This window comes from Tupaia chinensis, unplaced genomic scaffold (assembly GCF_000334495.1).
Source record: "Tupaia chinensis unplaced genomic scaffold, TupChi_1.0 Scaffold000341_1, whole genome shotgun sequence".
NCBI lineage: Eukaryota > Metazoa > Chordata > Mammalia > Scandentia > Tupaiidae > Tupaia > Tupaia belangeri.
This window is the reverse complement of record NW_006159835.1, coordinates 1,994,806-2,020,300: the sequence shown is the minus strand read 5'-3', so window position 1 is coordinate 2,020,300 and position 25,495 is coordinate 1,994,806. Positions and strand designations below refer to the sequence as shown.

At 36.4% G+C, this 25,495-nt stretch overlaps 1 protein-coding gene across 9 annotated transcripts in view; it reads left to right on the top strand.

Annotated features, from left to right (window-relative positions):
• EHBP1 (EH domain binding protein 1) overlaps window positions 1–25,495 on the top strand; it is a 587,840-nt gene that overhangs the window by 453,212 nt on the left and 109,133 nt on the right. For all 9 annotated transcript variants that reach the window (XM_027773334.1, XM_027773333.1, XM_006152207.3 and 6 more), the window contains 4 exons: window positions 9,313–9,491; window positions 10,120–10,168; window positions 13,910–14,812; window positions 23,471–23,614. In XM_027773334.1, coding sequence (XP_027629135.1) covers window positions 9,313–9,491; window positions 10,120–10,168; window positions 13,910–14,812; window positions 23,471–23,614 — 1,275 coding nt within the window. The remainder of the gene's footprint in view (window positions 1–9,312; window positions 9,492–10,119; window positions 10,169–13,909; window positions 14,813–23,470; window positions 23,615–25,495) is intronic.

Genomic DNA, 25,495 nt, shown 5'->3' with positions numbered 1-25,495 from the left:
CACAAAAAAGACAAATACTGTATGCTTCCATTTGAATGAGATAATCAAAGTCAAAGAAAGTAGAGTGGTGGTTACCAGAGGCTGAGGGGAAGAGTAAATAGAGAGGACATTAGTGGTTACAGAGTTTCCATTTTGCAAGATGAAAAATTTCTGACAGTCTGTTTCCTAACAATGTGAATATGCTAACATTAGTAAGCTATACACTTAAAATGGTGAAGATGGTAAATATTAATTTATCACAATAGAGACAAATTGTTAAAAAGTTTCTGAGGATTTGAAAGAACTTCCATTCATGTTCCTGTATATATATAAAAAATACTAACTCCTTTAAAATTACACTAATCATTAAATTTTTATCATCATAATGTATTTTCATGAAAAGTAACTATATTTTCAGAAATAGAAACAATTTAATGAAAATGATGACATTGTTTTCCACTTTTACCAATGTCTGATGTCTGGCTTAATAAAAGACAGCTTCTGCAGTCTATTGCGATGACCATTTTTAATTCATTATTTTAGAATCAGAAATTCCAATATTCCTAACTTTTGTCATTATAAAACATAACATGGGCCCAACCTTGGTGGTGCCATGGGTAATGATGCCACATGATCAACTGTGAGTTTGGAAACCTGGTTACCCCCAGTCATGCTGGGTACATGTATGCCCAAGATCCTTAGGAGCTGGAGAACTGAGGTCCTGTTGAAGGTTCCCCCTCTTGTGTGCACACATGCGTTCTCTCTCCCTCATGAATAAATGAAAAAGTGTGGGGGAACAGCAGTTAGCGTAATGGCTATGTCGCTGGACTCCCACGTAGTCGACCGCGGTTCACGTCCAGGACCCAGTGGCTTAAAACTCACACGGGGCGCATGTGCGTACGTGCCTAAGATCCCGAGAGGAGAATGGAGGAGAAGGGATTGCGGCGTGACCATCCCCTGGGGGGGGGGTGATTTCTCGCTTTCTGTTTCTATGTCTCTCTCTGTCTGGCGAGCGCACGTGCCCTATAGCAAAAATCTCTCTCAAAAAAAAAGTGTGAAATATATACAAAAACATCCGTGAACTATAATAACACAGGTTAAACATTATTTTAAGTGAACATCTCTGTAAACACCAAAGGAATTAGAACTTTGTCAGCACTCTAGACAGTGTCCATTTGTGTAATCCTTCCCTGTTGCAGCTTCTCTCTTCCTAGAGATAATCCCTATCATGAATTGTAGTATTTACTTTGCTCCTTGCGTTCTGATTTTAAATGTGAACTCCTAAATTGAATACAGTTTAGTTATGACTGACTTTTATGTAAGTGGAATCACGAGATCTATATATCACAAATATGTATATATTTGTACCTGTTTTATTTTTTTTCAGCATTATGTTTGAGGATTAAACATGTGTATTTCTTGTGTGTGTGTGTGTGTGTGTGTGTGTGTGAGTTTACAATCTGAATAGCCACCCAATTTTAAATGCATTTAATCGTTGATGAATTTTCAAGTTCAAACAGTGCTGCTGTGAAAATTTTTGCACATATATTCTATTACATGTAAGTATGCATTTCTATAAAGATCTAAACCTGGGAATTGCTGGGCCATAGAATATATATACTTTCAAATTTAGCATAGTAAAAGATACCAGTTTTTCATTAGTCCTATATGAAAGTTCCCTTTGCTCCATATCCTTGCCAACACTTGGTATTTGAAATTTCTTTAGCATTTTATTTTATTTCATTTAAGGGACTTAAAAATTTTAGCTTTAGTGCAAAGATGTGTGTTGAAGTACTTTACAGTTCTCTGAATAATATATATGATGGTGCTAATTTCCATGTTTATCATATATTTATATTTCTGCACTTAAAAAGTGTATGCTTAACTTTTTTCTATTTTATTATTGGTTGAAATTCTTTTTCCTACTCATTTGTAAGGGTTTTTTTTTTTCCCGTGGCTTGTAAGTCCTGTTATTTTTTTGAGAAAATAAATTGTTTGACTCAAGGTTTACCTAACTTAAAGGACAGGAAACATAGTATGTTAGCATTACCACATCAGGTGTGCAGGGCCAGATTTTAGCTCCTCATGAGCTTTTTCCCAACAAGACTACAAGACGAGGTGGGTAAGTGTGGACATCCCTGGCTTATAAAATATAGGCTTCTTTTTTTAGTTTAAAAATATTTTTATTTGTTGGGACCAGCAGTTGGCGTAATGGCTGTGTCACTGGACTCTCATGTAGTCAACCACAGTTCTAGTCCTGGACCCGGTGGTGTAAACTCAAGCCAGGTGTGTGTGCATGTGTGCCCAAGATCCCAAGAGGAGAATGGAAGAGAAGGGATTGTGGCATGGCCATCTCCCCGGGGGGTGATTTCTTGCTTTCTGTCTGTCTCTGTCTTTCTAGCAAGCACATGCACCCTATAGCTAAAACCTCTCCCAAAGAAAAATTGTTTTTTTTTTTTATTTGACGAAAGGAGTGGGAGGGATAGAGAAAGAGAGAGAGAGAAAGAGAGAGAGAGAGAGAAAGCAAAAGAGCAAACCACCAGGTCTGAGATTTAGTCTGTGTTCAGCCATATGAGTCCAGCACCTTAACCAATACGCCACCTGCCAGCCCTAAATATAGGATATTATAGCAGCCCATACACATAACTATCTGATCCCCCAAGGGCAATGTATGGCTAAAAGAATCACACTAAGAATAGGAAAGCCATGGACTTTGTTTTAAAAAGGCATTTATAGTTTATTCACAGGTCTCCAAGTCTAGATGCAGTTCACCAACAGAGGTCATTTTTTACAATAAATCATGTTGCCTAGCAGGCTGTCTCCATAGTACAGCAGTTAAATGCTGTGCATAAGGATCTGTATCTCACATGGTCAACTGTATGGTTCTAATGTTGGGCCTGGTGACTTGAAAAACCATAGCAGGCACCCTGTGTATGCATGCCCAAAATTTTAATAGGGTAGAGAAATGGAGGAAAAAGAAGTATGGGACAACTGTGTCCAATTAGAGTGCTTTCTCTAACTCTCTCTGGTGAGCACACATCCCCTCTGGCATTAAAAAAAAAAAAAGAAAAGAAAAAAGAAAAGAAATATTGGGGCCAGCAGGTAATGTGGAGGTTAAAGCACTGGATCCTACATGGCTGGCTGTGCAGATCGAGTTCCTGACCTGGCAGTTTGAAAATCGGGCTGGATGTGTGTGTGCCCAAAATCAGAGAGAAAACTGGATGAGAAGAGATCCTGAGGGGTGATGTCTCACTTTCCCTCTCTTTCTCTGGCAAGTACATGTGCCCTATAGGAAAAAGGAACCAAACAGAGAGAGAGAGAAAGAAACAAACAAACATTGCCTGGTAAAAGAACTTACATTTCACATTTACTATAATCCAATATATTTTCATGGATTGCAGTTAGAAGAAGGTAAAGGTTTTTCTTTATTTTTTTAGAAGTTTTTGCCTTAGGGCGTATACACTTGCCAGAGAGGAGAGACAGAGACAGTGAGAGGGAAAGTGAGAAATCACCCCATGGGGGGATGGCCATACTGCAGTCTCTTCCATTCTTCCAGGATCTTGGGGCACACGTGCACATGCACCTAGTGTGAGTTTGAAGCTGCCAGGTCCGCAACTTGAACCTGTGGTCAGCCACATGGGAATCCAGTGATGTAACCACTATGGCATCTGCTGGTCCCAAAGAAGAATTTGAGGCAAGTTCCTCATGGAGAAAATTTAGGCCTGTTGGTTAACCCTTTCTCTCTGGGAAAAAAAAAAAAAATTAGTTTCTTTACTAAATTGAGACTTGTACTAGTTCTCTTTTACTTTCTCATGGTTAAGCTTGGTATGTTGTCTTTTTTAAGGCACATGTGTTCGCCAGAGAGAGAGATAGTGAGAGGGAAAGTGGGCCATACCCATGCCACAATCCCTTCTCCTCCATTCTCTTCAATGCCTAACATGAGTTTCAAGCCATTGGGTCTGGGACTCAAACTATAGTTGGCCTTGTTGGAGTCTAGCAACATAAGCACAATGCCATCTGCTGGCCCCAAACTTGATAGTTTTTATTAGCAATTGTGCACATAATTTGTAGATTTTTTTAAAGAGATTTTTGCTATGGTGTGCATGTGTTTGCTGGAAAGAGAGAGACAGACAAAGTGAGAAATCACCCTCTTAGGGGATGGCCATGTTGCAATTCCTTCTCCTCCAGTCTCTTCTTGGGATTTTAGACTAAACACGCGAGCCCCTGGGGTGAGTTTCAAGCCACTGGGTCTGAGACTCGAACCACAGTAGTCTATGTGGGAGCCCAGGAACTTAACCATTAGACCATCCCCAAGTCCCTGTAGATTTCTTTTTAAGTGCTGGATTTTTAAAATACTACTATGAATGGTTTTAACATTTTTAATTTCCATTTTTGTTGATTTAAAGGAATGCAGTGAGTTTCACACCACTGGGTCCAGGGCTCAAACCGTCGTCAGCCATGTAGAGTTCAGCTACGTAACCATTACACCATCTGCTGGTCTCTGTACATTGATTTTATATCCCAGTAAGCTTGCTAGTTGGGGTATAAATTATATTAAATCTAGAAAATTATCTATAGGACCAGCAGGTGGCATGGTGGTTAAGGCTGCCGTATCCCACATGGCCATTTGTACAGTTCAAGTCCCCAACCAGCAGACTGAGAAACAAACCAGGCATGTATGTGTGCATGCCCAAAATCCAGAGAGGAGAATGGATGAGAAGGGATTGTGGCATGGCCATCCCCCCACGGGGTGATTTCTCGCTTTCTGTCTCTCCATCTGTCTCATGTTCTATAGCAAAAATCCTCTAAAAAAAGGAAATAAAGAAAGAAAATCCATGCTGTGACTTTGAGTCAAATAAGGGAGAATTGGAAAAAAGAAAGCCTGTTAAGATTTTACAATAGTCCAGTCAAAAAAACAAAACAAAACTACAAAAATATTACAGTAGGATCAAAACTGCCCATGAATTAACTGGTCAATGATGATAGGTGAAGGAAGAATTCAAAAATGATTCTGAGATTAGAAGTCTAGACAAATGGGACAGTAACAGCATCATTTGCAAATACAATGAAACTGAGTTGGCTGTAAGGAAAAATTATGCTTATGGTTTTGAACATATTGAGTTTGAATTTATATGGCAGGAAGGACAGCCAGCTGGAAATGTCAGCTTGAGATAGTTTGAACTATAAATATATATTTGGGGATCATCTGCATGGAAGTGATAGTTGGAATCCTGAGAGTGAATCAGCTCTAAGTGTGGAGAGTGAAAACTATTTAAGGCAATACCTAGAGGAATATGTGACTATATCAGTGGAAAGAGGAGATAGCAAAAGGGGAAGAAAGTATAGTCAGAGGGGTAGAAATTTCTAGCTCTTAATAATTTAGAAAATTGTACAGCAAGTTATTTGACTAGGTTTTCTGAACGAAGTGTTTTTGCCATTCTTAAGAAAAAAAACCAGGGACCAGCAGTTAGCATAATGGCTATGTTGCTGAACTCCCATGTAGCTGACCGTGGTTTGAGTCCCAGACCCAGTGGCCTAAACTCACGCCAGGTGTATGTGCATGTGTGCCCAAGATCCCGAGAGGAGAATGGAGGAGAAGGGATTGTGGCATGGCCATTCCCCCCACACACACCCCGGGGTGTTATTTCTCAGTTTCTATCTCACTGTCTCTCTGTCTTTCTGGCGAGCGCACGTGCCCTATAGCAAAAACCTCTCCAGAAAGAAAGAAAGAATGAAAGCAAGCAAACAAGCAAGCAAGTCAGTCAGTCAAGGTGACCTTATTATCTTTAACGTGTAATCTGCTATAGTAACAGAATTAATGCATTAAAATCATCTTTGAAAGTTTGATACTATCCATCAGAGACAGATTCTGGCACTTTCCTTTCTTGTGATAGCAAGATATTCTCTCTCTTTTATTTTTAAAGAATTATTTTATTTAACTTTATTTATTTATTTAAATTTGACCAGAGAGAGAATGAGAGAGAAAGCAAGCTGCCAGCCACCAGATCCAGGACCCAAACTGCAATCAGCCATGTAGGAGTCCAGTGCCCTTAACCACCATACCACCTACTGGCCCTGAAAACAAGATATTCTAAAGTCATTTACATCTTTTTTCACCAAACCCATAGAAATATTGGGTCATCAGAAAAGTCATGATGTATTTTTCTATGTAAGAATGAGTCATAACTTTTTTGGTGACCCAAAAGATAACATTGCCAAACAGATAAAGTGCCCTGTTTTACACTTAGAATATCAAAGTATCAGGATTATTTTTTAGTTAAAACTGAAAAAAAAAACTTTTCTCTATTTTCAAGAAACTTATAGCCTTTGAAATTTCCAGAAGAGCCTTAAAAATAATAGAAATTCAGTGTTGATAATGCATTGATGGTTGTAATAATAATTGCAGTTAACATTTACTGGTTACTGTTTCTCATATATTGTGCTACGTGTTTTACATGCATATATTAATTTAAGAATATATGCATACATAGTGCCATGAAATAGATATCATTATAATCACCATTTTACAGATGAGGAAACTAAGACTTTTTTTTGGAGAGATTTTCACTGTAGGGCGCGTGCGCTCGCCAGACAGACAGAGAGAGACATAGAGACAGAAAGCGAGAAATCACCCCCCCAGGGGGGATGGTCACGCCGCAATCCCTTCTCCTCCATTCTCCTCTCGGGATCTTGGGCACGCACGCACACGCGCCTGGCGTGAGTTTTAAGCCACCAGGTCCAGGACACGAACCGCGGTCGACTACGTAGGAGTCCAGCGACATAGCCATTATGCTAACTGCTGGTTCCCTGGAAACAAAGACATTTAAATATGTAACCTGCCACATCTACTAGAAAATCAAGAGCTGGCTATAGCAAAAAGCAAACTGTTTTACCCAGTTAAACTTACTGAAAGTTTCAAAAAGATTGCTAATTGTTTCAAAGTAGTTGCTAATTTGTTTTATGACCCTCCGTATAACCTTATTGGGTTGTCAAAAAAATCAAGACACATCTTTGCATAGAAAAACAGAAAAATACATCATGGCTTTTCTACAACCCAATAGATGAAAGGTCAGCAGTTCTGGAGTAGATGACTCATTTAAATGAGTGTAAATTAATAAATTATAAAAATGTTTCAGGGGAAAAAAAGTTCATGGTAATACATGTAATGGAAAAACTATGTATGAATTTTATAAAGTTTTTGTACCAAAATAAATTCATACTTTAATTGTGAAAAAATTTGAAAAAGTGACTCAACTTAGCAGACCAAAATGGCCATTTATACATTTATAATCTCTTGTAATTTCACCAAAGTTTCTTCAATTTCATATGACATCTTTTTGTTGGGGAAAGTATAGTAAGCATCCCTTAATATGAGGCTTTTGTATTAGGACTAATTCAAATTTTAGTTTAGTTCTTATAATCTTCTTAGAAACAGGGATATATTCATGATAATAATTGTATCATATGATTTTTTTAAATTCTTAATTACAGAAAGTCCTTGTTGTATCATGGCAATAATGACAGTCACAAACATCGCCTATGTACATGCTACTGATAATTGGAATGAATCAGTGTGAAGATAATTGCAAATTATTTGGCTCATTTACATGTTACCCATGTTTGGAGTGAATCAGTGCCTTGATAATACATCATTTGATATAGGAAAACATTTTAATAAAGACAATCCTCTAAATAATAGAAAATCCAAGAAAAGTGTATTTGTGCACAGTTCAGTGATCCCCTGCTCATCTGTAGACCACTTTTTCACTCTGTCTCTAGGTAAAGTGACTAGTGGATTGGAAAGTCACAGTAGATCATTGGGTGAAAAGATACTTAATAATTCATTTCTATACATGTTGGATTGACAGTAAGAAGAGCTGTAACTTATTGTAAAGTAAACTTACTATATTGAGAATTCTATTTTTACCTATTTCTTCATATTCAGGAGAGTTATTTACATTTGTTGATATGTGTGACCCCTGAATTTTGCAGCCTTGACTTTGTAGAGGTGATCATTTAAAGAACAGCACTTTGCTAAGATTCATGGTTGTTTATATAATAATTTGTTAACCTGACAGTTGATTAAAAAGTGAGAAATTATATTCTTGGTATTCCTTAGTAGTCTTCCCTCAAAAGCAGTAAATGCATAAATCATAATTCTGTCAGGTGAATGATTTTAATTGTTTGGCACTAACATGCTTTTGTCAAGTGGGGGCATCATTGGTCTTTCTTAAGTAAGCAGTATGGAAAGAATGGTTTTCTTGTTAAACTTAAATGATATTAGGGTAAATTACTATTCTCTTTTCAGCTTATTTTAGAAGGTCTCTATTTTATGTCTAAGCTTCATTACCATACTCAGCATTTTTAATTAATAGGAAGATTGAAAGTCCAGAAACATTTAGTAGGATTTTTTTTTATGCTTTCAGTTGTATCACCCCTTAAAATTATCATCACAAAATGTAGTTGTTATTTAGTAAAGGAAAATTACATGATTTAAAGAAAAAAGGTTTAGAATAAAAATCTCAATATATAATCTTAGTCTTATTATCATTGTTATTTTAAATATATGAATGAGAGGAAAAATATATGCTTAAGATTGAAAATGCACACATACACAGCTAATTCAGCTAACGTTCAAAAGTTGCTCTCAGTGATAATTGCAAGACATTTTGAGCATATCCAGAAATTATGCAATTGTGTGCTGTTGCTAACAACACCTGACTGTTGCTAATAACTCTAAAACTGTTTTGCCATCATTAAATTTATATAGGAAGGATGACTGTCATTGCACTGTTTACTTAAAGTGAATATATTATTATAAAATACAGTATTTTATAAACTATGTATATTATAAACTATGATTTTGATTTTTCTAATACTAACAATGTATATGCTACTTTAGACTTCAAAATTCATTATTTTTTATATAGTCAAAAAGGAACCAAATTAATACATGACTGCATTTGAGGAAACTTTTTTTTTGAGTGTGAGAATTACACAGCTATTCAGCCTTAAGTATTTAAATACTTAAACATGATGTTTCCATTAATAAAGCTCCTGACCTGTTCTTACCTATAAGTTTAAAATCTTGCATATCTACCTCTTTGTCAGGCAAATGCCATGGGCTAAAACTGAAGATAATAACTTAAGATTTCTGTCTCCCTCTCAGAGGTTACAGTTGTCGTAAATTGACAGTTTTGAAGTACCTAAACTGACATCAAAGGGTTCAAATGATCTAGTTAGATTAATTAATGTTAATTTCCATCTTCCATTAAATTCTTTCAATGGAAAAAAAAAATTCTTTTAATGTTTTCCTCTTTTTCTTTTTTCTAGCCAAGTCCTATACCAAGTCCTGTTTTGGGGCGAAAGCCAAATGCTAGTCAGTCATTACTTGTATGGTGCAAAGAAGTTACGAAAAACTACCGGGGAGTGAAAATCACCAATTTTACTACATCATGGCGAAATGGTTTATCTTTTTGTGCAATATTACACCACTTTAGACCAGATTTAATGTAAGTAGATGCATTTTCATTCCCTATTAGGATTTTGTAAATAGTAGGCATTTTTTTTAAAAGAATGTAAAATAATTTTTTAAATACAAGTCCTGAAATACTTGGTTTAGTGTTTCTTTTTTATTACATACACATCTTGCTTTTCTAGAGAATGTATGCCAGAGCAAAAGTTCTTCCTTCTTGATACTTAAAAACAATTTTTTTTCTTTCTTTAAAAAATGATTTTTCTCTTTAATCTCATGCAAAGAACTGACTTCAAATTATTATAAAAAATTGTGTTAGTGTTAAAATGAGATGAGACAAATAAGCCTGTAGCTCTTTGTACATTGACAACGAGGGATTACCTCATGGTAAATTTGGTTGTCAAGGCTAGTCCCTGGTCCCCTGCCTTAACTTCTCTTTCAGATGGAAAGCCTCAGGCAATGAAACATGTAATCACTGTTTTTATTTATTTATTTATTTATTTCCTTAATTTTCCACACTATTAGTTTTGTTGATTGAATTGCTGTGAAATTGCTAGTTACTTTTTCGGTATTATTGAATGTCAAATTTTTAGATTCAGTTTGTTTTAAAAACAGCTATTTTTATCAAATACTGTATGTACCCACTGTGCCATTTTCTCCCTCAGTGACTACAAGTCTCTGAATCCTCAAGATATTAAAGAGAACAACAAAAAGGTAGGAATTGCCAAGGGGGGAAAAATGCATAGTTTCAATTTTGGCTTCTCTGCAGGCTTTTATTAATTTGGGGAAAGTGGGGTTGTTCTGTGAGGTCATAACTGTAGTTCACAGAAGGTAGTCTGCTACCTGCATTTCATGTAGGATGCATGGTTTACTCTGGTTTGTCATGGACTTTAAAGGTCATAAAGTGCCAGGGAGGCATCAAATCATAATATGTGTATGACCTTCATTAACTGCTAAATATTTGTAAAAGCATATTGCTTTTATTTTAGTATTTAGCTTTTTAAAAATGTACCCAAAACTATTGTGCCATAACTATTATGTAAATTTAGGAAAATATGTTAGAAGCATGTGAGAGCAGAAGTCTAATGTGTAAACAAGAAAGAGTGCCTAAGATTCTTAGAAGCAAAAAAAAAAAAAAGTTGATTTTCTTTATTTTCTGGTAAACTATATATATTTTTCCACATGATTAATATATTAGGATGAGAGCTTCCCAGTTGATCTGGAGGCAATATTGATCCTTCAAGCCATCAGCACAGGTGTGTAGAGCTGACTTGCTAAAACCCACCAGTTTAGGCTGACTTACCTACTTACCCCAGTGTCCAAGTTAGGGAAGTACCTAATTCAGCACACAGCAGGTATTCATTGTTTTGTTTGTTTGTTTTTGTACTGAATTGAATTCTTTATCTGAAAAATTAGTGAAATGTATTATTGTCTTAGAACACAAGTTCTTAACCTGCAGATCTGTGGATAGAAGTTGGAGGATCCTTGAACATGGCTGGGGGAGAAATACATTTTATTTTCATAATTTCTTAACTAAAATTTAGCATTTCCTTCCATTTTGAATTTAGGCAACAAATCACTGATTAACCATGCCTGAGACTTTTGTCATCTTTCGAAATCATAGATATTTTCGTATTGGACTACAGCTGCAAATATCTATAAATACCTTTTAAGTGCATCACTTCTTCACAATTATGTCAATTAATGCATTCATCAAAAGTACATATATTATTTCCAAAATTTGGTTTTACTCATATTTTCATAGTTGTATTTTTCTGTATAATTGGTTTCTTTTATAACATTATGTATTTTATACATGATTAAAACATTGTGAAAAAGAATCCATTACTTAAAAGGATTTACCTATGAAAAAGTGGTTAATAACCTCTGTTCTAAAGTTTTTAATATACTTCAAATAAGATTATAAAAGCCATCAGTGATTAAAATAAAAAGTCCTGGGCCCTGATAGAAGTTAAATCAATAAACAACAATTTAAATCAAAATAATTTTTTACTTTTACTGCTCACCATCAAAAAATTCTTCTATCTTTACCAATGCATGATGCTGGCCCTCTAATAATACATTTAAAATCTGTCAGGTTTTTATTGAAATATGCCACCAAAAACAGGTAATCTTTACATAAGCATAATTTTTTTTTTTATAGAAATCATTTGTTTGGTTGACATGCTACAAAAAAGTCCTTCTTGTGAATTATTTATTGTTTTGGAGAGCCTGTATCTATTAAAGTGAAATGTCTTTTTTAAAAATCATTAATAAAATTAAATTAATATATTGAGATATTTCTTTACATTTCCTTACACTTGAATAAAATGCTAAACTATTTTAAATACATTCTTAGCATTATAAAATAAACCATTGTTTTAATAACATGGAGCTACTTAGCATTTAAAAGTTTGAAAAGGCAACATTATTGCTTTTAGCAGAATCTTATTAAGGCTTAAGACATCTTTAAGTTATTTTTTCAAGAACTTAACATTGGTGTATATACCTTGATTTTACATATTACTTCATAGAGAAGAATATTCCTTTTAAATTTTTTCTCAATTAGGGCACATTTTTCTCAATCTCAGGGCAGATTATTGTGGCTTTTGGAAAGGAATTTAACTTTAATTACTCTATTCATTGCACTATTCAATAAATAATTGTTGTTACATAGTCTTTTCATCATTTGCAACTTCATACTTATCTACATGGGGTATCTCAGTTGCTACTTGCAGATTATTTCAGGTTTCACAGTCTTCCTGATAACCCCATGACTAACTAGACTTAAGGCAGCACAAGAAACAATGCCTTAAATTCTGTGCCAATGTATAACAGAGCTGTCGGTGACTTCTTTTCAGTTAAATGACATCCAAGAAGAGATATATTTTTCCTCTTTTTGAAAGATCTTTTTTTTTCTCTACACACAAACAGCTAAGAAGACAATAGGTAATTGACCAGAGCAGAAGAGGTTAACCTATGGGAAAATTCTTTTCTAGTCTTGACCTCTCTTATAAGAAACCTGGTTTGTTTTTTAGTGCAATTAGTGTGCATAAAATGAATTGCTTCACGAAGCAAAACACTAGCAGAAGTTTCCCCACAAGGAAACTAATTATTTTCCCAGGTCTATAAAAAGTGCTAAATTTAAAAAAGATTTTACCGATGACATCTAATCTTACCAATATGTCAATGTTGTAGGTAACTGGGAAACGTTTAGGATACTGCCTGTGGTGCTTTCCCTGATGGTCTGCAATTGATGTCTGTCAATCAGGTTGTCAAAACGCATGAGGAGGAAAATGACTTTAATTTTCCTAAGACATGTGAAATTACAAACAAGCCTGTACGTGCACACTGACTGAGCCATTCTCTCTAGTAAATATTTTGAAGTATCTGTGTTATGAAGCATAGTGATATGAAAATTGAAGAGGTTTTAATATTATAGTTTATTTTTTATTGTCTTTCTTACTTATTCCACATTTATTGAACTACAGGAAGAATAAGAGACAAAAGATTAAATTTAAAGGTAGATTTTTAACATGAAAGTACAAAAGACTCATTCCTTTTGAATTACTACATAATTTCCTAACACTTCTTTAAAGAAAAGCTTTTGAGTTAGGATCCTACATCTAGTATGATAGGAGGAATACATTTTATTTCCCAAAGCAGGAACGTATCTAGAGGGTCTCTACTTTCTCTGGAAGTATATCTAAACTTTCAGCCCTACTTTGAATGCTTCCTAGCAACACAACGCTGTTTTCCAGGGTTATTTCAGGATAGTAATAATTAATTGTAAATTGAGAAACAGCTTTGATTCTTCAAAACTAGAAAAACCTGATGTGCCACAGTCATTTAAAGGCTAACAAAAATAATACAATGCAGCCTCACATTCTCAAGTAGGTTGTAGTACTCAAAACATTTCATTCTTTCCAAAAAGGGTGAAGTAAAAATGAAGTCACTCTTCTCATTATGAAAATCAATGTTAATAGAGCATTTGAAAAATGTTTTTATGTTTCTCAGCTGAAGTAGCATTTATTTGTATTTTTATATCAGGTAATCTAGTAGTTAGTTCTTTTGACTTATCTAGCTGTACTTTTTCTTCACAAATCACTGCAACTACATGACCATGGAAAGGGAAGGTTGATAGAAGTGATAAAGCTAGAGATGGATTAGTCTAATGTTTCTTAGTACCTCAGTTCCTTATCTCAGAAATTCTAAGATTTTGTTTTGTTTTAACTCTCGTTTTGCTTATTTCCTTAATTGTAAAATAATATTTTTATTACTATTTAGTTCTCGTGCCTCTACCGCACTCTTACACATTTCTGACTTTCCTCATGTGGCATAATGTCAGTTACATTATGTACCCTCCAACAACAACAACACTAAAATATTCCTGTTTTTAATATGTAGGGTTGTTTGAAGTATTCAATATATCTTTTGTTTTTCCTTCCTTTGAAGGCATACGATGGATTTGCCAGCATAGGAATTTCCCGGTTATTGGAACCTTCAGATATGGTTTTATTAGCAATTCCTGACAAGCTGACTGTTATGACTTATCTCTATCAAATAAGGGCACATTTCAGTGGCCAAGAACTGAATGTTGTTCAGATAGAAGAAAACAGCAGTAAAAGCACATATAAAGTTGGAAATTATGAAACAGATACAAACAGTTCTGTTGATCAAGAAAAATTCTATGCAGAGCTTAGTGATCTGAAGCCGGAGCCAGAACTGCAACAGCCTACCAGCGGATCAGTGGACTTCTTATCACAGGACGATTCTGTATTTGTAAATGATAGTGGGGTTGGAGAGTCAGAAAGTGAGCATCAAACTCCTGATGATCACCTTAGTCCAAGCACAGCCGCCCCTTACTGTCGCAGGACTAAAAGTGACACAGAACCCCAAAAGTCCCAGCAGAGCTCTGGAAGGACTTCAGGATCTGATGACCCTGGATTATGTTTCAATACAGAATCAACCCATGCACAAGTTTTGTTAGGCAAGAAGAGACTATTGAAAGCTGAGACTGTAGAATTAACTGACTTATATGTTAGTGATAAGAAGAAGGATGTGTCTCCACCCTTTATTTGTGAAGATACAGACAAACAAAAGCTTCAGACTTTAGACATCAGTAGTAATTTGGAGCAAGAAAAATTAGAGAATTCCAGACCCTTAGAATGCAGATCAGATCTTGAATCGCCTATCAAAAAAACAAGTTTATCTCCTACTTCTAAACTTGGATACTCATACAATAGAGATGCAGACCTTGCTAAGAAAAAACGTGCTTCTCTGAGGCAGACAGAGTCTGATCCTGATGCCGATAGAACTACTTTAAATCATGCAGATCATTCCACAAAAACAGTCCAGGTAAGTGAATTAGAATGATGAATTAATATATTTTTTAAATAGTTAATTTATGTTTTTGCTTTTTTTTGTATTCATACAATATTATAAAGTGTTACAATTGATTACAAGTGAGGTATAATTTCAACTATAGAAAAACCCAAAATGAACCTGTTCTGTGTTTAAAGTTTATAACATAATGTTTTAAACCTACAAATAAATCCCCATTTCAAGATAAGATCGAAGGATAAAGAAAGTCAGTTTTTCAAATGAAAATGTTATTACTTAATTTATAAAAACAGAATTTACTGTAAGATTAAATCAGAGCTGGTCCTATGACCTACTAGTTAAGGGAGCTATTTCCACGTGGCTGACTGCACAGTTTGAATCCCAGCTCCTGTGGCTTGAAAAACATGCCAGGTACATGTTTGTATGTGCCCCAAATCGTGAAAGAACAGAACAGTAGAAAAGGGACTGTGGCATGACTATATCCCATTGGGAGGTGCTTTCTCCCTCTTCCTCTCTCTGGTAAACACACATCCAGTGACAAACTAAAAACTAATAAAAAAGTTTTAAAAGAATAAATCAAAGATTTTTCATCATTTGATTTAATAACATTTAGTCAAAAGTATTATGCCAAATTAAAGCATTTTTCTTAAATATGTTAGTTTGATTGTAATTGGTAATTGCAGTTTCATCATTACTTGTGGTTCAAATTGCTAGTAATGTTCAAATTTTTCCCCATGAGGGCCATATGGAGCAGTTTTGACCCTCTCCTTAATCATGATATTTACAGTATTTGACTCTCTGATACCATAAATTGTAAGATATGTTATTGCTTTATGTATAACGAAAACAACATCATTGCCAATAAAATTTTAACACTGTTTTCTTAATATTTAGAGTTTTTATTTTGTATCAATTGTTCTAAGTTTTTTTTTTTTTTTTAATGTATTTCTCCCATGAATGAGAAAAAGAAAACACCTCCTACAGGGTCTCTCCACCACAGTCACCCCCACTTTCAGCCAGCCCAGGGTCATAGGTGCACAGATGCCTGGTATACTCAGGGAGGTCTCAGAACACGAACCTAGAACCTTCCCATGTGGGTCAGTCTCACAGAGCATTGTAATTTACCTCTACACCACTGTCCAGCTTCTATTTTATATCTATTGAAAGAGCTCTCTTAGTCTTATTTATACATGCTTTTTAAAAATTACATTCTTGGGACCAGCAGTTGGCGTAATGGCTATGTCGCTGGACTCCCATGTAGTCAACCGCGGTTTGAGTCCCGGATCCAGAGTCTTAAATTCACATTGGGCACATGTGCGTGCGTGCCCAAGAACCTGAGAGGAGAATGGAGGAGAAGGGATTGCGGTGTGGCCATCCCCCCGGGGGGTGGGGGGTGGGGGTGATTTCTCACTTTCTGTCTCTCTCTCTCTTTTTGGCAAGTGCACGTGCACTATAGCAAAAAAAAAAAAAAAAAAGCTCTCTCAAAAAAAAATGATATAACATTCTTATGTGTATGTAAAAAAATTTTAAGCAAAAAAAAAAAAATTGATCGAGGTAGTCCTAAAAGATTTTTCACACGTCGAATCCAACTATGCTGATCACTTCTTGATTTAGTTGCTGATTCTGTATTTCCACAGTGTTGTCCTTTGTGCCATCATAAGCATTGTGTTAAAGCAGCAGTTCTCAAAGAATGATCCAGACGCTCTCTGAGAATCTCCAAGACCATTTCAGAGAGACCCCAAAGTTAAAATTACTTTTATAATAATACTAGAATATTACCATTATCATTCTCTTTCTCTCCCAAGTTCACAGTGGCCTTTTCTAGACGCTACATGATTGTGCTATTTCCACAGATTGACTATGTGAATCCAGCTACCTTCTTTTTATGTTAAAGATAATTATTAAAAATGTATAATCGTGGAACCAGCAGTTAGCGTAATGGCTATGTCGCTGGACTCCCACGTAGTCGACCGCGGTTCGTGTCCCGGACCCGGTGGCTTAAAACTCACGCCGGGCGCGTGTGCGTGCGTGCCCAAGATCCCGAGAGGAGAATGGAGGAGAAGGGATTGCGGCATGACCATCCCCCCTGGGGGGTGATTTCTCGCTTTCTGTCTCTATGTCTCTCTCTGTCTGTCTGGCGAGCGCACACGCCCTACAGTGAAAATCTCTCCAAAAAAACAAAAAAAAAGTATAATCGTGGCAACTTCTCAATTTTTGTCTTTAAAGTAATTTTTATTAAAATTTTAGCACTAGTTGATTTAGTATAGTTATTTCTAAATTAAAAAAAATTAAATGGTTAAGTGATTCTCATTTTAATTTCCAGTGGCAAATATCAAGAGATACAACCCACATAAGCAAAAATTCTTCATAATTCTCAATCATTTTTTTTTAACTCGCCAGAGGGCTTGTGTGCTCGTTGGAGAAAGACCAGGGTGGCAGGAGGTGGGGAGGGTCGGGAGAGTGGGGCAGGTAAGAAAGCACCCATCATGGGGAATGGTCATACCACAATCCCTACTCTGTTTCTTCCTTTTTGAGATTTTGGGCATGTGCGCGCGCGCGCGCACACACACACACACACACACACACACACAGCATGTTTCTTAAGCCTCTGAGTCTGGGACTTGAATCTCACTGTTGCCCATGTGGGATCCAACCTCCTTAACTATCATGCCACCAGGTGGCTTGTTCCTGAATAATTTTTAAGCATATAAAGAAATTCTAAGGCTAAAAAGTTTGAGAGCCTCTGAATTGCAGCATCTCCACAGCTGTCTCTGGGATTTTATTCAAAGTTTGATAATAGAACTTTCTTGTCTTTACCAAAAAGTCCCAACAGAAGATTTTTAGTCTATAACTGAAATTATGTTTCTTCTTCAAATAGTACTCATTGGTTATTGATTGAAACATCAAAGAATTGCAGTCATGCCTCCAGAAGTGTCAAACAATGTATAGGTAGACGAATGTGTGTTATGTGTTGACTGCCAACTGGATGACACAGAATATAAGATGCCATTATTTATAAGTTTTTGAAGGTATTAGAAAGAATATGCATCTTTGGGGCCAGCAGATAGCATAGTGATTACATTACTGGACTCCCACATGGCCTACTGCAGTTCGAGTCCCAGACCCAGTGGCTTGAAAAATCACACCAGATATGGGTGCATGCATGCCCAAGATCCCAGGAGGCGAGCGGATAGCAGCATGGCCACCCTTTGGGTGGGAGGGGTGATTTCTCACTTTCCCTCTCACTGTCTCTCTCTCCCTCCAATGAACATATGTGTCCTAAAGCAAAAACCTCTCTCAAAAAAAAAGAAAAAAAAAGTGAGAGAGAGAACATGCATCTTGGAATCAAAGAAATGCAGTACCTATCAAAGCAAGCCCTTGTTCTACAAATAGAAACCTCAGATCAGAGGTCTTAAGTAGTAAGCATGTAGTGGATGGGTGTGCTGTGTGGTGAGCTCAAGTTGTAATATTCAATGCAGATTTTTTTATTAATAAGAAACAATAAGATTCTTAAGTCAAGTGTGTTTAGGTAACGCTAAAAATGTTTAAAAATTAATACACTGAAATGGGATCATTAAACCTGGATTTGCATTTTGGCTCTGCCAGTAATTAGCAGTATGACATGTTGACTAGCCAGTTATGTTCTGAGTGTTAATTTTTCACATTTGTTAAATGAAATAATCTCTAAGAACCCTTTTAGCCCTAAAGCTCTCTCATGCTGTGATTCCGTTCAGATGATTAAAGTGCTATACTGGGGCCAGCTTGGTGGTGTGGTGGTAGCATGCTGCTCAAGTAAAGCTGGATCCATATGGAAGATTGTGGGTTTGGTCCCCCATTCAACCTATACATGCCCAGTGCACATGCTCCTAATCCTGGCTGGCTTGGGAAGACTCAGAGAGGACTGTGGCATGCAACCTTTCCTCTCTCATGCTCATGAAATAAGTAGAAGAAATTTATTTATAAAATGCTACACTGGATGATAGAAACAATGTCTATTTATGGCTCTATATATGTTTGTTCACTGATCATTGGTTTATTGGCCAGAATTTTGTTTAGGGTAAATGTAAAGGTTTTTTGGGGCACTAGGTTGTCAGACGTATTGTCCGACACTAAAAATTGAATCAGATAAGCAAGAGGGGTGCTGCGATTGGTATGTTTTTAAATTTTACATAGACAAATTTTGACCTATTAAAATTGGTTTCTCGGAGCCAACAGATCATGTAGCAGTTATGTTGTTGTACTTCCACATGGCCAACTGCAGTTCAAGTTCCCGACCCAGTGGTTTGAAACTCACTCTGGGTGCATATGTCAGTGCCCAAGATCCCAGGAGGAGAATGGAGGAGAAGGGATTACAATGTGGCCATCCGCCCTGGGGAGTGATTTCTGTGTTTCCCTCTCTGTCTCTGTTTCTCTCTGCCCGGCAAATACATGTCTCCTAAGGCAAAATCTCTGGGGGAAAAAAAAATTGGTTTCTCTTTTGTACACTGTATTTTATCAATTCTCAGATTTTTATTGTTTTACATTTTAATGTACCTGAAATCAAGGTACTACTTATAGTAGGTAGTATATGTTTATTTTGGCCATGTTTAAAGTGTAATTTGCAGTGTTTGTTCTTCCTCAGGAGTTAGTAAAATAATGATGAATCTTAGAATTAATAGATTAGATGAGAGGAAATTTGGTAATGTAGCTTGACTTTGATATACTTAACAGTTACAGTGTTGTCCACTTGAGTGCCTCGTCCATGTGATTACAGTTATGTGTATTATAGATATCTCTCTTAAATTTTACAACCCATCCCATGATGTAAGTGCTTGAATCCTGTTTAGATATGGGAAATCTGGGGTAAGTGTTACCTAAGGTTGGGGCCAGGGAGGTTGTATGGTGATTAAGGCACTAGACTGTCTCATGGCCAACTGTGGTTTGAGCTCCAAACCTAGTGGCTTACTTTCTCACTTTACCTCTGACTCTCTGCTGAGTGTGTGCATATGCTCTATAGCAAATTCAATAATAATAATAAATAGTAAAATTAAATTAGTAATTCCTTTTATTAAAAAAAAGAGTTGCCTAAGCTCACATAAATACTTAAAAATTAAAATTTGAATTCAAAACCAATCTATCTGACTCCAGAATCTGTGCTTCTTTTTTTTTTTATATACTTTTTTTTTTTTTTGGAAAAATTTTTTTTGGAAAGATTTTTGCCATAGGACGTGTGCGCTCGCCAGACAGACAGACAGAGACAGAGAGACAGAAGGCTCTGTCCTTCTAGGGGGATGGCCACGCCGCAATCCCTTCTCCTCCATTCTCCTCTCGGGATCTTGGGCACACACGCACATGCACCTGGCGTGAGTTTTAAGCCACCGGGTCTGGGACACGAACCACGGTCGACTACATGGGAGTCCAGCGACATAGCCATTATGCTAACTGCTGGTCCCCCAAAGTCTGTGCTTCTAAGCTTTATGTCTAAGCAGCTTTTTACTTTTGGCTATAAAGCACTGAAAAATAATGACATTCCAGATATAAAGCAGTCAACTATACTGAAAGGCAGTTTAGCAATGTACAAGTCCCCTAAAAATGTTTATCTCATTAGATTCTACTTGCAGAGATTTTTCCTAAAGAGATATAAAAATTGTAAGTAAACATTTACATATAAGGATGTTCATAAACACATTATTTATGATGGTAAAAAGTGGTAAACTTAAATGTTCAATAAAATAAGTCAAATTAACTAAAGTATGATTACTCTGTATGATAAAATATACATGTTTTCTTTGTTTTTTTTTTTTTTTATTTTTTTTTTAGAGAGATTCTTGCTGTAGGCAGGTGCGCTCACTGGAGAGACAGAGAGACAGAAAGCGAGATATCACCCCCTGGGAGGATGGCCATGGTGCAGTCCCTTCTCACTCTCTTGAGATTTTGGGCACACACCCACATGTACCCAGTGTGTCAAGCCACTTGTCCAGGCCCTGGTTAACAACACACACACACACACACACACATATTTGCAGAAATGAGAAAATACTTAAAATAGTGTATTAAGAAGCCAGCCAGATGGCACAGAGGTTAAGGTGACTGGATCCCACATGGCCAACACCATGGTTTGAGTCTCAGACCTAGAGGCTTAAAAATCACACCAGGTGCATCTGTGTGCATGTCCAAAATCCCGAGAGGAACATGGAGGAGAACGGACTGCTGCATGGCCATCTTCCCTGGGGGTATTTTTTACTTTTTCTCTCTTTCTCTTCCTCTTTCTCTCTCTCTGGCGAGCATACAAGCTGTGTAGCAAAAAAGTTAAAAATAAAATAAAATACTAAGTGAAAAAAGCATGATTCTACAGTGATTATCTCTGCAGGCCAGAATTACTAATTATTTTTATTTTTATTGTTTTTACTTGTACTTTTTTCCTAAAGTCTCTATAATGAATACAAATTGCATTTCTAATTTAAAAAAAATAATGTTTCTGTGTCCTTAACACCAGAGTATAGTTTTTTTTACTAACTGTGTGGCTAATAGTCAAAGGACTATAGAATCACAGAATTTAGAACTACTGAGATCTTAAACTTGATCTAATCTAAGTTCCCTCATTCTAAAGATAAAGAAATTGAGAAATAATAATGATATGATCCCATGCTGCTTTAACAACTGGGCTCTGCTCTGAGAAATGCTTCATGGGCAGTTTCATTGTGTGAATACTGTAATGTACTCATAGAGACCTAGATGATATAATCTACTGTACACCTTGGCTGTAGGATATGGCCTGTTGCTCCTAAGGTATAAACCTGTATAGCATTTTTATGATAAATAAGTGAAACTGAATACTATGTAGGCAATTATAACACAGTGGCAAGTATTTATGTGCCCAAACATATCTAAACGTAGAAAAAGATACAGTAAAAATATGGTATAAAAGATAAAAAGTGGTGCACCTATATAGGGGCCTTAACCACGAATGGAGCTTGAAGGACTAAAGGTTGCTTTGGTGAGTGAGTGAGTGTGAACTGCATACGAAGGCCTAGGGCATTACATTGTACTACTGAAGACTATAAACCTGTACGCTTAGGCTATGCTGACTTTATAAAAGAAGATTTTATTTTTTAATCTTAGCTTACTGCAGATTTTTTACATTCAACTTTTAATTTTTTTTTTTTTTGAGAGGTTTTTGCCATAGGGTGCATGCACTTGCCAGAAAGGCAGAGGGGAACAGAGAGACAGAAAGCGAGAAATCACCCCCCAGGGGGGATGGTCACACCGCAATCCCTTCTCCTCTATTCTCTTGGGCACACATGCACACACACCCGGCATGAGTTTAAGCACCAGGTCCAGGACTCGAACCTCAATCAACTACATGGGAGTCCAGCGACATAGCCATTACACCAACTGCTGGTCCCCTCTTCAATTTTTAAATTTTTAAAACTTTTTGACTCTTGTAATAACAGTATAAAACACAAACCCATTGTATAGCTGTACAAATACTTTTTTTTTTTTTTTTTTTGGTATCCTTATTCTGTAAGTTGGGTGACTTTTCCTTTTTGTTTTTGTTTTTTTTGTTTTTTTTTTTAATTAAAATGACTTTTGTTTTTGGCAGGATAGCTCTGTTGCCTTGTGGTTAACGCAGCTGAACCCCACATGGCCAACGGCATGGTTTGAGTCCCCAACCTGGGGGATTAAGAAACACACTGACATGTGTGTGTGTGTGCCCAAAATCTCAAAGAGAAGGAGAGAATGTGGATTTAGACCTACGCAGCACCATCAGTATAACTATCTTCCATCTCCACATCTTGTCCATTGGAAGAATTTTAAAGAACAAAACGTTATGAGATGAAAGGACAAGAGAAAATGAGGCGGAGAACATAGACATGAGATGTACCAGGCTGTTGCTGTTGTAACACAGCATACTGGATATTTGTTTGTTTTGTTTTGCTATAGGGCACATACGCTTGCCAGACAGAGAGAAGGAAAAGGAGAAATCATTCCCTGGGGAGATGGCCATGTTGCAATCCCTTCTCCATTCTCCTCTTGGGATTTTGGGCATGTTCTCACACATACCTGGTCCAATTTCAAGCCTCTGGGTCTGGGACTCCAACCAAGGAGTCAGCTATGTGGGATCCAGCACCTTAACCACCATGCCACCTGCTGGTCCCAGAAGAAAAACAGTTTACTTTTTTTTTTTGCAAAATAAGATAGCTTTGAGGTTTCCATAAACTTGAATTGTTAAGAATTTAAAAGATTATTGCCACAGACATTTAATATCTGTCAACATACACTTTGAAAGGCACATTATAGTTCTGTAAGACTATAAAAATAAACACGTGAACTTTTAAAATGTCTTTGCTATTTATGAGAAATGTGAAGAATATATATAATGTAGAGAGACTATATACCTTATGAGAATATGTGCTAATAAAAGTGTAATTCAATATAAATCACTTTTAGATGGTAACAGTATATCATTTCCTTGTGTTGAGGTTTATGTGTTCATTCCATACTTTCTAGGCAACATTAATATTCTCTATAGGTAATCTTGTGAAGCTGTGATCTTATTCATGACTATTATTCCAACTGATTGTCTAATCTTTAATTAACTTACAAATGTAGAGTACATAGTTTTGTTTGGGTTTTGTTTTTTGTTTTTTTTTTTTTCTTTTTGGTCTCTAATTCTGTATTTTTGCTTTTAAGCATCGAATGTTATCCAGACAAGAAGAACTTAAAGAAAGAGCAAGAGTTCTGCTTGAGCAAGCAAGAAAAGAGGCCAATTCAAAGGCAGAGAATAAACAGAATGCCAATGCTGCCACACCAATCAACAACAGGCAGCGAAGTGATGTGAGGAACATTGCTTGGAAAACCATTAAGTTGTTCATTGTAATCTTGGGGGTGGTGATGGGGTGATTTGCTAAATTATTTTTCTGCAGACTTAAAAATTAGGAGCACTTGATACAGTTATTTATTGATAAGCTCTTGCTTATGGGAACTTGTCATAATTCCCACACACACACCTTGGTTCTGCTGTAAAGTAAGATCCTAGAATATGGGTGCCAGCAGGTGACATAGAACTTAAGATGCTGGTTCCCACATGGCTGACTGTGGTTCAAGTCCCATGCCTTGCAGCTTGTTTTCTCACTTTCCCCCTCACTGTCTCTCTCTGGTGTGTGCACATACCTTATAGCAAATTAAATAATAATAATAATAAATAAGTAATTTATTTTTAAAAATATATCCTGGAATATAATTTTCACATATATATAAATAACCTGGGTTTTTTTGTTAACTTAGATTTTGTAAATTTAGTTGTACCTGTTTAAAATTTTATTTTGCCCATGGAAGTTAATTTTGTTGAAAATATTAGACTATAATAGAGATACCTGCCATTTATTGAATGCCTGCCATATAGTTCAGGAACTCTTATACTTAACTTCATGACAATATTCAAACTACTTTACAAATAAGAAAATAGGCCAGTAGCTTTGACTATGGGCACACAAGTAACAGAGTCAGGAATTTAAGGCAGTTTGGCTTCAAAGATTGTGTTTTTAAAATATTATATTTCCTTCTTTTTCTTTTTATTTTTTCTATATTTATGGTAAAGCACCTGTCAGCATATGTAAGAGAGAAGAGAGAGATAAGTGAGCACCCTGCAAGGATCTGGTCACATTGTGATTCTTTTCTTCCTGTCCTCTAGCCCTTCAGATCTTGTGCACTTGCACACATGCCCAGCAAATTTCAAGCTGAGTGAGGCCGAGTTTCAAACTGCAGTCACCATGTAGCATCTGGCTTCCCTTGAACAGTACATTATTGCCATGCCATCGAGCTGGCCCTTCTTATATATTTTCTAACTTCCCTGGAAAGTAGAAAAATGGACTAGGAAAAGGTATTTAAATTTACCTAGAGTCTGGGACCAGCAGATGGCGAAGTGGTTACGTCACTGGACTCCCACATGGCCAACTGCTCTTCAAGTCCCCAATCTGGAGGCTTGAAACTCATGCCAGGTGCGTGTGCATACATGCCCAAAATCCCAACAGGATAATAGAGGAGGAGGGACTGTGGCGTAGCTAAATTACTTCAACATCTTTTGTCCCATGTCTGTGACGCTTTACTGTATCCATAAAATATATAACTTGAATTTTAAGAAAAATAATGTTGGTAAGGACTTAATAAATTAGAGACTCTTTTACACTGTGGTAGCATGTAACTTCTATAATAATATAATGGTGTACTTCCCATAATGGTGTTATTATGGGAAGTACACCATTATAGTTAGACTTCATCAAGAAATGCTCATTTCTTTTACCCGCTAATAAAGATTGATATGTAAATTTTTACCACAGTATTATTTATACTAGCATAAATTTCAAAATGGCCTAAATGCTAGAATAGAAGAATGATTAAATAAATTACAGTGAGTAAATATTACTTGTTATATAACCATTAAAAATGTCTATTCAGGGGCCACCAGGTGGCATGGTGGTTAAGGTGCTAGACTCCCACATGGCCCCTTGCAGTTTGAGTCCTGGTCTTGTTGGCTTGAAACACATGCCTGGCACGTGTACATGAGTGCCCAGAATCCTGAGAGAATGGAGGAGAGGGGATTCTGGAGTGGCCATCCCTCCTAGGGGGTGATTTCTTTTCTTACTTTCCCTCTCTCTGTATCTGTCTGTCTTTCTCCAAGGAGTGCACATACCCTATAGCAAAAAAAAAAAAAAAAAA